The sequence below is a fragment of the Heptranchias perlo genome, chromosome 15 (genome assembly GCF_035084215.1).
Source record: "Heptranchias perlo isolate sHepPer1 chromosome 15, sHepPer1.hap1, whole genome shotgun sequence".
NCBI lineage: Eukaryota > Metazoa > Chordata > Chondrichthyes > Hexanchiformes > Hexanchidae > Heptranchias > Heptranchias perlo.
The window spans coordinates 38,545,475-38,557,260 of record NC_090339.1 but is presented as its reverse complement, the minus strand read 5'-3'; the positions used below and the strand labels follow the sequence as shown (position 1 = coordinate 38,557,260).

Sequence of the window (11,786 nt, the reverse complement as noted above, 5' to 3'; positions counted from 1 at the left end):
ACGTTGGCCATCATTGGAAGGGTCTTCGCTGAGGCCGTGGCCACTGGCAGTGCTGGAGGTATCGATGATGAGGGTCTCTGCATACCTAATCCTTCCTCTTGTTTCCCACTTCTCCCTCATCCCACAATCTTTTCTGACTCACATGCTGCAGATGGTGTAAGCACACATGTCTTACTTTCTCTTCTCCCCGCATCACAACTCAACCCGTGTCACTTTGTCATTTCAGATATCCGAGACCTGGAACCTGCCCAGTCAGAGGAAGAAGACAGTGTTGATGAGGTCACTCGATCTTACACTCGCAGCCACCAGCTCAGATACTGACACTGTGCGTAGTATAGAGGTGAGGATAGAGGAGAGATCTGCACGTGGTGAGACACCAGGCACAAGTGCACAGGAGTCGGGGCGGGGGGAAGGGATACCACAGGTACCAGCTCGTTGGAGGATGAGGTCGTACACTAATTCTGCTGCAGAGGAGTCAGATGATGACTTCGATGGGCCAGACTACAGAAGAAGATTGATGGGCGTACACAACCAAATGCTTGGTGCACTGGAAAGCCTGCCAGTAAGCCTGTGCACAATGTCAAGGAGCATGGAGGAGTCCAGCTCCAACTTGGCACAGGGCTTTGTGCAGAGCTTGGAGCCCATCCTTTCCCACATGGAACGGGTGGTCGCCCCCATCAGCACACACGTGGAACCCACCATGATGCAGCATCTGATGACTGATGTCACAGCTTCCATTGCAGCACAAACAGCTTCCATCAAAGGGCTGACTGCTGCATTTGGAGTTCAGACTGCTGCCTTGGCAGCTCATGCTGCTGCTATCGTGGCTCTGGTTACCACTGTTGAAAGAGGCTTCCAGGGTGTCACAGCAGTCCAGCAACCTGTTCTCCAACAGATCACCACGATTACTGAGGTGCCGCCCTGGGAGAGTGGCAGTGGCACCATGGAAAACAAACCTGCTGTCCTCTCTCAGGATGACAGTATTCCTGCTCCCACCCTTGCTACTCCGCCAGTGCCCTGGCCGTTGCCTGTCAGCCAGTAAGCCCAGATTGCTGCCGCCCAGGCCGAGATGGTGCAGTCCAAAGTAGGGCCCTCTCGGCCCAGGACTGCTCGAGGTCATCCTCCAAGGCCATCTGCACTCTCCTCAATTGAAGGTCCGCAGCCTTCTACCACCCATACTCCAGCCACTTGGGATGCACCTTGTAGGAGCACTGGGATAGGTAAAGGCACATGATCGATAGGCAGTAAGATAATGCACAAGGATGAATAGCCTCATTTTGTTTGCATAATTTTGTGTGTTAATTTATAAATGTGGATTTGAATTTGCATTCGTTGGTGGTTCTCATTTAAGAACATAAGAACATAAGAAATAGGAGCAGGAGTAGGCCATCCGGCCCCTCGAGTCCATTTCGCCATTCATCAAGATCATGGCTGATCTTCTACCTCAAAGCCATTTTCCTGCACTATCCCCATATCCCTTGATACCTTTAATATCCAGAAATCTATCGATCTCTGTTTTGAATGTACTCAATGACTGAGCCTCCACAGCCCTCTGGGGTAGAGAATTCCAAAGATTCACCATTCTCTGAGTGAAGAAATTTCTCCACATCTCAGTCCTAAATGGCCTACCCTTTATTCTGAGACTGTGACCCCTGATTCTAGACTTCCCAGCCAGGGGAAACATCCTCTTTGCACCTACCCTGTCGAGCCCTGTAAGAATTTTGTATGTTTCAATGAGATCACCTCTCATTCTTCTAAACTCTAGAGAATAAAGGCCTCGTCTACTCAATCTCTCCTCATACGACAATCCTGCCATCCCAAGAATCAGTCTGGTGAACCTTCGTTGCACTCCCTCTAATGGCAAGTATATCCTTTCTTAGATAAGGAGACCAAAATTGTACACAATACTCCAGGTGGGGTCTCACCAAGGCCCTATATAATTGCAATAAGACATTTTTACTCTTGTACTCAAATCCTCTTGTAATAAAGGCCAACATACCATTTGCCTTCCTAATTGCTTGCTGCACCTGCATGTTAACTTTCAGTGACTCATGTACAAGGACACCCAGGTCCCTTTGAACATCAACATTTCCCAACCTCTCACCATTTAAAAAATACTCTGCATTTCTGTTTTTCCTACCAAAGTGGATAACTTCACATTGTTCCACATTATATCCCATCTGCCATGTTCTTGCCCACTCACTTAGCCTGTCTATATCCAATTGAAGCCTCTTTGCATCCTCCTCACAACTCACATTCCCACCTAGTTTTGTGTCATCGGCAAACTTGGAAATATTACATTTGGTTCCCTCATCCAAATCATTGATATAGATTGTGAATAGCTGGGGCCCAAGACCGATCCCTGTGGTACCCCACTAGTCACAGTCTGCCAACCTGTAATAAGCTGAGGGAGGAAGCAATGTGTAATCATAAGGAGGACGACTTGATGGTTATGTGAGAGAGGAATGGTAAGGAGTGTGGGACTGGTGGTGAATGGGGAGGTGTCATTGAGGTTACTGGTATTGTTCATTAATCATCTGATCACGCAGAACCCTGGCAGACATGGCCTGTCTACCTTGTAGCCTCCCTGCCTCTTACTCCACTTCCTGCTGCACTTCCTCCTCCTCGTCCTCCACTTTCTCCTCCTCCACCTCTTCTGCCTCATCCTCTTGCTCAGGTTCTCGCCTGATAGATGGTGGCAAGGGCTGTTCTTTCATAATGGCAAGGTTGTGTAGCATGCAGCAGACAACAACAAATCTTGATACCCGCTCAGCTGAGTACTGCAGGGCTCCTCCAGAGCGTTCCAGGCAATCCCCAGGTCTCTTGTTCCCCCTTTAGAATTGCACCATTTAGTTTATATTGCCTCTCCTCGTTCTTCCTGCCAAAATGTATCACTTTGCACTTCCCTGCATTAAATTTCATCTGCCATGCGTCCATCCATTCCACCAGTCTGTTGCTTGAGGACACCTATGATGTGCTCTATGATGTTCCATGTGGCAGCATAGCTCTTGTTGTAGACCTGCTGTGCACGTGTGCGTGCATTCTGGACCAGAGTCCTGAGCCATTTCGCCTTGTCGCCCAATAGTGAGCTCCTTTGACTTGCTGTGCTGGTTGAAACATAGGTGGAACAGAGCACTGCCGCAGGATGAAGGAATCATAACTGCTGCCAGGTAGAGGGCATTGACCTGCATGATGCGCTGCGTGTGGTCGCACACCAGCTGTACATTCATGGAGTGGAGCCCCTTTCTGTTTATTATGGCCGAGTTCAGATGTGGAGCATGCATGGCATATGTGTGCAGTCAATGGCACCCTGCACCTTGGGGAAGCCTGCAATACGAGCAGACCCTTGTGCTTGCTCCTCCCGCTAGTCTCTGACAAAGGGGAACGAGATGAATTTGTTTCTGAGTGCGTACAGAGCCTCAGTGTCCCCCGTTATACTGCAGTGCACTGTAAACTGCGAGATGTCACTTATATCTCCAGCAGCAGCCTGAAAGGAGCCAGAGCCATAAAAATTAAGTGCCACTGTTACCTTGACAGCCACAGGCAATGCTGTCCTTGCCCTGTTTTGAGGCGGCAGTAGTTGACAAATTTCAGTCACAACCTCTTTAATGAACCGCAGCCATCGGATGCACTGGTCGTCACTGAAGTTGAGGTAAGAGAATTGGTCCCTGAAGACCCTCCTTGGATATGGCCTCCTCCTGAGTGCCCTGCTCTTCCTCCTCCTACTCCTCCCTCTTCTAGCAGCTTCTCTTGCTCTGTGTGGCCTCTCTTCATTCTCCCAGTCATGTTAAATTCCCAGAGGAAGTCCCAGCAGGCCACCCAAGTCTGGGAGCAACTTTCTTTAGCACTTTATTTTAAATGCCATTAAAGTACTGCAAAATCAGCCAGACCACTCCCTATAGAACATTGAAACTTTATCCAAGTATAGGAAACTTCCAAAAACATGTACAATTGCACCAGCAGCTAGAAGAAATAATCCAGCAACTAACCTGTAAGTTGTTTATAATCCCTTTAAATAGCGCTGGTTGGGGGGGGTCCTTAATGCCGTTTAAGTCCTGTTCAGCTGTGCGAGGTTAAGTCAGGGCCTTGGCTGGAGCATGGAGTTCCAAAATTTCACCAGCTGCTTCAAATCTTCGTTGATTCGCATCATAATCTCCCTACTCTACATGCTGCAGGCGGTCATTAGGTGCATACACACAAACACTTTGAGCAAGATGGCGTCTTGTGCACTTCTCATCGGAAGTGTGCGCGTGCATCTCAGATGCCAGTTTCAGGAGTTAGTTGTCTGCGTAGCGCCTACAAAACGGGCGCTACATGGCCCAATTTTGCTCCCTATATTCTTTAATAGTTTTCAGCCTGAATCATATGGACTGTTAGCATGGTGTTTAGCATCATTTGTGTAGCTTGTATCATTTCAAGTGTATACCCCTAACAGTAAAAATGTTCATTGATACCTGGACATTGTCCTAGATACTTGTACACAGGGTCAAGTTTTGATTCACAGGAAGTGTATACTTGCCGATCGAGACTGATTACTACATTGAATACATGTAAAAAGACATTGGAAAGTGTCTGAATCATAACAATCATCAGTACACCTGCTCCACTCTAAAGAATCTGTTATGATTTCCTTGGGGACTGCGAGTGGGGCCCACCCTCATCTAAATGCAGAGTATATATTTGGGTGAGAGATGTAAGAGGGAGTGGTGCTGGTCTAATTATTTTCTTTTCTTCGATGTTCGTTTTAAATGAGTCACATTTGGTTTCCTGACAAAGGGTTCCAGGCGCCGCCTGCCACAGTTTCAACAGAACCTGAGGTAGGGCTCCTCAATATAGTAATCAAGGTATGACTCACTCAGATACTGGCTGAGCAAGAACTATTGTTGGATCTCTACAGAGAACTCAGTCCATCAGAATTTTCTTAAATCTTCCAGCAGATTGAACAGTTTACTGTGGTGTTGAAGGGCACATTTTCCTTGATGATAGATGTGAAACTTTAGCAGCTGATGCCTGATATCTATTTTATTCCACTCCAATTTTCTTCTCTCCTCTTAGAATAGAATCGTTACAGCACAGAAGGAGGCCATTCGGCCCATCAAGCCTGTGCCAGCTCTTTGTAAGAGCAATTCAGTTAGACCCATTTTCCCCGTAGCCCTCCAAATTTTTTCTCTTCAAATATTTATCCAATTCCTTTTTGAAAGCCACAAGTGACTCTGCTTCCACCACTCTTTCAGGTAGCGCATTCCAGCTAACTACTCGCTACGTAAAAAAGTTTTGCCTCACGTCACCCTTGGTTCTTTTGCCAATCACCTTAAATCTGTGTCCTCTGATTCAATGGGAACAGTTTCTCTTTATTTACTTTATTTAAACCTGTCATGATTTTGAACACTTCTATCAAATCTCCTCTCAACCTTCTCTGCTGTAAGGAGAACAACCCCAGCTTCTCTAGTCTATCCACGTAACCGAAGTCCCTCATCCCTGGAACCACTCTAGTAAATCTTTTCTGCACCTTCTGCAAGGCCTTCACATCCTTCCTAAAGTGCGGTGCCCAGAATTGAACACAATACTCCAGTTGTGGCCGAACCAGTGTTTTATAAAGGTTCAACATAACCTCCTGGCTTTTGTACTCTATGCCTCTATTTATAAATATAAGGAATCTTACAACACCAGGTTATAGTCCAACAAATTTATTTTAAAATCACAAGCTTTCGGAGATTATCTCCTTCGTCAGATGAATGAATGAAAAGGTTCTCAAATCGCATATCTTATACTATGTTGGGACAGCATCACACCAATCAAAAGGTGTCGTTGTTATTCAAACAGGCCAGTCACGGAGAACAGCACGTCCCAGTACACTCGATATACATTGTGTCTATTACACAGGCAGGCAGAAAGAAACTCAAAATGGCAGAGAGAGAGAGAGAGAGAATTTTAAAAAACATATAAATTTTTTCCCCCTTTTTGCTGGTGGGGTTACGTGTAGCGTGACATGAACCCAAGATCCCGGTTGAGGCCGTCCTCATGGGTGCGGAACTTGGCTATCAACTTCTGCTCGATGATTTTGCGTTGTCGTGTGTCTCGAAGGCCGCCTTGGAGAACGCTTACCCAAAGATCGGTGGCTGAATGTCCTTGACTGCTGAAGTGTTCCCCGACTGGGAGGGAACCCTCCTGTTTGGCGATTGTTGCGCGGTGTCCGTTCATCTGTTGTCGCAGCGTCTGCATGGTCTCGCCAATGTACCATGCTCCGGGGCATCCTTTCCTGCAACGTATGAGGTAAACAACGTTGGCCGAGTCACAGGAGTATGAACCATGTACCTGGTGGGTGGTGTCCTCTCGTGTGATGGTGGTATCCGTGTCGATGATCTGGCAAGTCTTGCAGAGGTTGCCGTGGCAGGGTTGTGTTCTATTTATAAAGCCCAGGATGCCATATGCTTTTTAACTGCTATCTCAACCTGTCAGGCCACCTTCAAAAATTTGTGCACATATATCCCCAGGTCTCTTGTTCCCCCTTTAGAATTGCACCATTTAGTTTATATTGCCTCTCCTCGTTCTTCCTGCCAAAATGTATCACTTTGCACTTCCCTGCATTAAATTTCATCTGCCATGCGTCCATCCATTCCACCAGTCTGTCTATGTCCTCTTGAAGTCTATTACTATCCTCCTCACTCTTTACTACACTTCCAAGTTTTGTGTCATCTGCAAATTTTGAAATTGTGCCCTGCACACCCAAGTCCAAGTCATTAATATATATCAAAAAAAGCAGCAGTCCTAGTACCGACCCCTGGGGAACACCACTGTACACCTCCCTCCAGTCCAAAAAACAACCATTCACCACTACTCTCGGTTTCCTGTCACTTAGCCAATTTCATATCCATGCTGCCACTGTCCCTTTTATTCCGTGAGCTTCAATTTTGCTGAAAAGCCTATTATGTGGCACTTTATCAAACGCCTTTTGAAAGTCCATATACACAACATCAACTGCATTGCCCTCATCAGCCCTCTCTGTTACCTCATCAAAAAACTCAATCAGATTGGTTAAACACGATTTGCCTTTAACAAATCCATGCTGGCTTTCCTTTATTAATCCACACTTGTCCATGTGATTCTTAATTTTGTTATTGTTTCTAAAAGCTTCCCCACCACTGAGGTTAAACTGACTGGCCTGTAGTTGTTTTTGAACAAGCGTGTAACATTTGCAATTCTCCAGCCCTTCTGGCACCACCCCCGTATCTAAGGAGGACTGGAAGATTATGGCCAGAAATTTCCACCCTTACTTCCCTCAGCAACCTGCGGCGAGTGACTCACCTCCTGACTCCCCAAAGCTTTTCCACCATCTACAAGGCACAAGTCAGGAGTGTGATGGAATACTCTCCACTTGCCTGGATGAGTGCAGCTCCAACAACACTCAAGAAGCTCAACACCATCCAGGACAAAGCAGCCCGCTTGATTGGCACCCCATCCACCACCCAAACATTCACGCCCTTCACTACCGGCGCACTGTGGCTGCAGTGTGTACCATCCACAGGATGCACTGCAGCAACTCGCCAAGGCTTCTTCGACAGCACCTCCCAAACCTGCGACCTCTACCACCTAGAAAGACAAGGGCAGCAGGCACATGGGAACAACACCACCTGCACGTTCCCATCCAAGACACACACCATCCTGACTTGGAAATATGTCGCCATTCCTTCATTGTCGCTGGGTCAAAATCCTGGAACTTCCTACTTAACAGCATTGTGGGAGAACCTTCACCACACGGACTGCAGCAGTTCAAGAAGGCAGCTCACCACCACCTACTCAAGGGCAATTAGGAATGGGCAATAAATCCTGGCCTTGCCAGTGACACCCACATCCTATGAACAAATAAAAAAAAACCTAGGATGCATCCCATCTGGACCGGGTGACTTACCTACTTTAAGCATAGCCAGCCTTTCTAGTACCTCCTCTTTATCAATTTTCACCCCATCCAGTATCTCAACTACCTCCCCTTTTACTGTGATTTTGGCAGCATCTTCTTCCTTGGTAAAGGCAGATTTAGTACCTCAGCCATGCCCTCTGCCTCCATGCGTAAAACTCCTTTTTAGTCCCTAATCGACCCCACCTCTCCTCTTACTATCCGTTTACTATTTATATGCCTATAGAAGACTTTTGGATTCCTTTTTATGTTAGCTGCCAGTCTATTCTCATAATCCCTCTTTGCCCCCTCTTATTTCCTTTTTCACATCTCCTCTGAACTTTCTATATTCAGCCTGGTTCTCACTTGTATTATCAACCTGACATCTGTCATATGCTCCCTTTTTCTGCTTCATCTTACTCTTTATCTCTTTCGTCATCCAGAGAACTCTGGCTTTGGTTGCTCTACCTTTCACCTTTCCCCTTCGTGGGAATGTGCCTCGACAGTACTCAAGCCATCTCCTCTTTAAAGGCTGCCCATTGTTTGATTACAATTTTGCCTGCCAATCTTTGATTCCAATTTACCTGGGCCAGATCCGTTCTCAACCCACTGAAATTAGCCATCCTCCAATTAAGTATTTTTACTCTAGATTGCTCCTTGTCCTTTTCCATAACTAATCTAAACCTTATGATACTATGATCACTGTTCCCTAAATGTTTCCCAACTGACACTTGCTCCACTAGGCCCGCCTCATTCCCCAGAACTAGATCCAGCAATGCCTCCTTCCTCATTGGGCCGGAAACATACTGATCAAGAAAGTTCTCCTGAAAACATTTCAAAAATTCCTCCCCCTCTTTGCTCTTTACACTATTACTATTCCAGTCTATATTAGGATAGTTGAAGTCCCCCATTATCACTACTCCATAGTTCTTGCACCTCTCTGTAATTTCCTCTATATCCTTCGCACTAGTTGGTGGCCTATAGAATACACCCAGTAGTGTAGTGGCACCTCTACTGTTTCTTAACTCTAACCAAATAGATTCTATCCTTGACCCTCAAGGACATCTTCTCTCTCCAGCACTGCAATATTCTCCTTAATCAATACTGCCACCCCCCCTCCTTTTTTTCCTTCCCTATCTTTCCTAAACATATGTATCCAGGAATATTTAGTACCCAATCCTGCCCTTTTTTGAGCCAGGTCTCCGTTATCGCCACTACATCATATTCCCATGTGGCTATTTGTGCCTGCAGCTCACCAACCTTATTTACCATGCTTTGTGCATTTAAACACGTGCACTCTAAACCTATCTTAGACCTTCTTGTATTGTCTCTTAGTCTGATCCCACCTAATACTGTGCTATTTCTTATTCTAATGCTATCTATCTCTCCCAATCCTTTGTGCACCAAGTTTCTCCTTTCTACTGCTACATCCTGGTGCTCATCCCCCTGCCAAATTTGTTTAAATCCCCCCCCCCCAGCACTAGTGAACCTCCCCGTGGGGACATTGGTCTCAGCTCTGTTGAGGTGCAACCCGTCCGTCTTGAACAGGTACCTCCTGCCCCAGAACTGGTCCCAATGGCCCAAGAATCTGAAGCCCTCCCTCCTTCCCCATGTCTCTAGCCACACATTAATCTGCCTTATCTTCCTATTTCTGTACTCACTAGTGCATGGCACTGGGGAGTAATCCAGAGATTACTACCTTTGAGGTCCTGCTTTTTAACTTCCTCCCTAGCTCCTGAATCTTTAGCCGCAGGACCTCGTTCCTTTCCCTTCCTATATTGTTGGTACCCACATGGACCATGACTTCTGGCCGTTGCCCTTCCCCCCGCAGAATGTTCTGCACCCTCTCCGTGATGTCCTTTACCCTGGCATCAGGGAGGCAACATACCATGTGGGACTCACGTCGACGGTCACAGAAACGTCTGACTGTCCCCCGACTATTGAATTCCCTATGACTACTGCATTTCAACACTTCACTGTGCCTCCCCGCGCAGTCCTTTGCTCCATGGTCCCATGCTCAGGACTGCACTCCTTCGAGGTGTCGTCACCCTCATTGGTTTTTAATGCTGAATACCAGTTTGAGAGTAACACACGCCCAGAAGATTCCTGCACTGCCTGCCTCTTCCTACCCTTTCGGATGGCCACCCACTTGCTATCCTGAACTCTCTGTGGCTGCAGGGTGACCACCTCCTGGAACGTATGATCCAGAAAATCTTCCGCCTTCCTTATACTCCGCAGTAACTCCAGCTGCCCCTCAAGTTCAGAAACCCTCAGCTTGAACTCGAACAACCAGAGGCATTTCCTGCACATGTGGCCCTCCAGGACACATGATGCAGGAATTGCAGGCAATAGGTGTCAGCTGCCTGTCCATTTTATTTAGAAACCTTTTTTTTAAAACTCCCTTTAGATACTCTTATTAATTTACTTACTGTTTACTTACCCCAATTAACCTATCCTTTTATTCTGGGTCTCCGAGAGCTCTTCCTCTCTGTTCACTGTCTTTCCCCCTCTACACCTAATTCCCCCCTCACCAAATTCTCAAGTTCCCACTCTGTTCGCAATCCATCCATTCGTCTCCGCTCTCCTAAAGGAACTCACTCCTGTGCCATATCCCATGGATGCCAATTACCTTCTAGTACCTCATGATCATTCCTTATCTGCAAATGTTGACTGCCTAATTAACTATAGGTGGGATCAGAAGTTAGCCTGTCCTAACCTGGCATCCACCCATGTACACTTTTTAGCATGTACATTTGTATTTGTATGTATCTGTGTGCATATAACAGCTTATTTCAAAGGCTGACTGTCTAAAATGATCACCTAATGGCAGTGGTGTGTTGCGAAATATAGCAGTTCTGTTTAAGGTAAGCTGTCCACGGAATTTGCTGAATACAATCAGCCAATTCTGATAGGACCTCAAGAGATATCTGAAGCTCTGGATTCATTAATTTCAATGGAAATGAAAATCATGCTGTTTTCTATAACCTGTGGCCAATCCACAACATCAAGTTCACGCCTGGGCGACAAGTTGAAAATCTACCCCTTGGTCTTGTGCCAACATCTTTTTGTTAGTTGTCATTTCACAATGCTGTCATGAGCAGGCAACACAGTATCTTATTCATGATATAATGACATGATCTTTGGAAACAAAGCAAAAGAACTATGTCAAAGATTTAACAATGGCCATGATCTCCCTTTAATCAAATGCCATTTCTGATTGTTCTGTGATTTTTTTTCTGATTTTCTCCCTTTACAACCACTCAAGCCAATACCACCTGCTGGGTGTGGTTCCATGGATGTAGGGCATCCTCTGGAAATTCGGTGAAGTGAACTTTCTTCATGAATGAGCCTAGATACTGAGTGTTCACAAGTTGTTCGAGCATGGAGCACATCGTTGCTAAGCCTGATCTTGTCCTTACCAGATATCCACACAGATGCAGTTTCTAGCAAAACTCAGTGGATAGAAAGTAGGAGAGGGAATTCTGGGAAAAGCATTGTACAAGTTGAAGTTTATCTAGAAAAGTGGCACTGATAATATGACTGGCAGCTGCGGTTCAGCAAACTTGCTGTTTTATGTGTCTCTGTCATGTGACACATAAAACAGCAAGACTTGTCACATTCATGACTTGTGAGGTTTCATTTGATCTTGAATTAAATGTTGCTTCCTCCTTTTCTTGCTCTCCAACAAAAAGGTATCCTAACTTCCAAGTAACAACTGAAAAGGAAAGGACTCTATTAAAATAAAATTATTCAATAGAACTGTTAGCCATACCGTATGTTCCTCTTACCGTGGGGAACTATTTGGAACTCTACTCAGCAATTGCCCACAGTGGCATGACTAAATTAAAGGTGTGTCTTGTACAGAATGGCAGCTCTAGACCTGTGTTCCTAG

General features: G+C 46.0%; 1 protein-coding gene across 1 annotated transcript in view; it reads left to right on the top strand.

The window, feature by feature from the left end:
• Positions 1-700: 700 nt before the first annotated feature.
• Positions 701-11,786, top strand: part of LOC137332804 (V-set and immunoglobulin domain-containing protein 1-like) — a 52,222-nt gene continuing 41,136 nt past the window's right edge. Inside the window, exon 1 of the mRNA XM_067996739.1 lies at positions 701-1,038. Within this exon, the coding sequence (XP_067852840.1) occupies positions 701-1,038 (338 nt within the window). The remainder of the gene's footprint in view (positions 1,039-11,786) is intronic.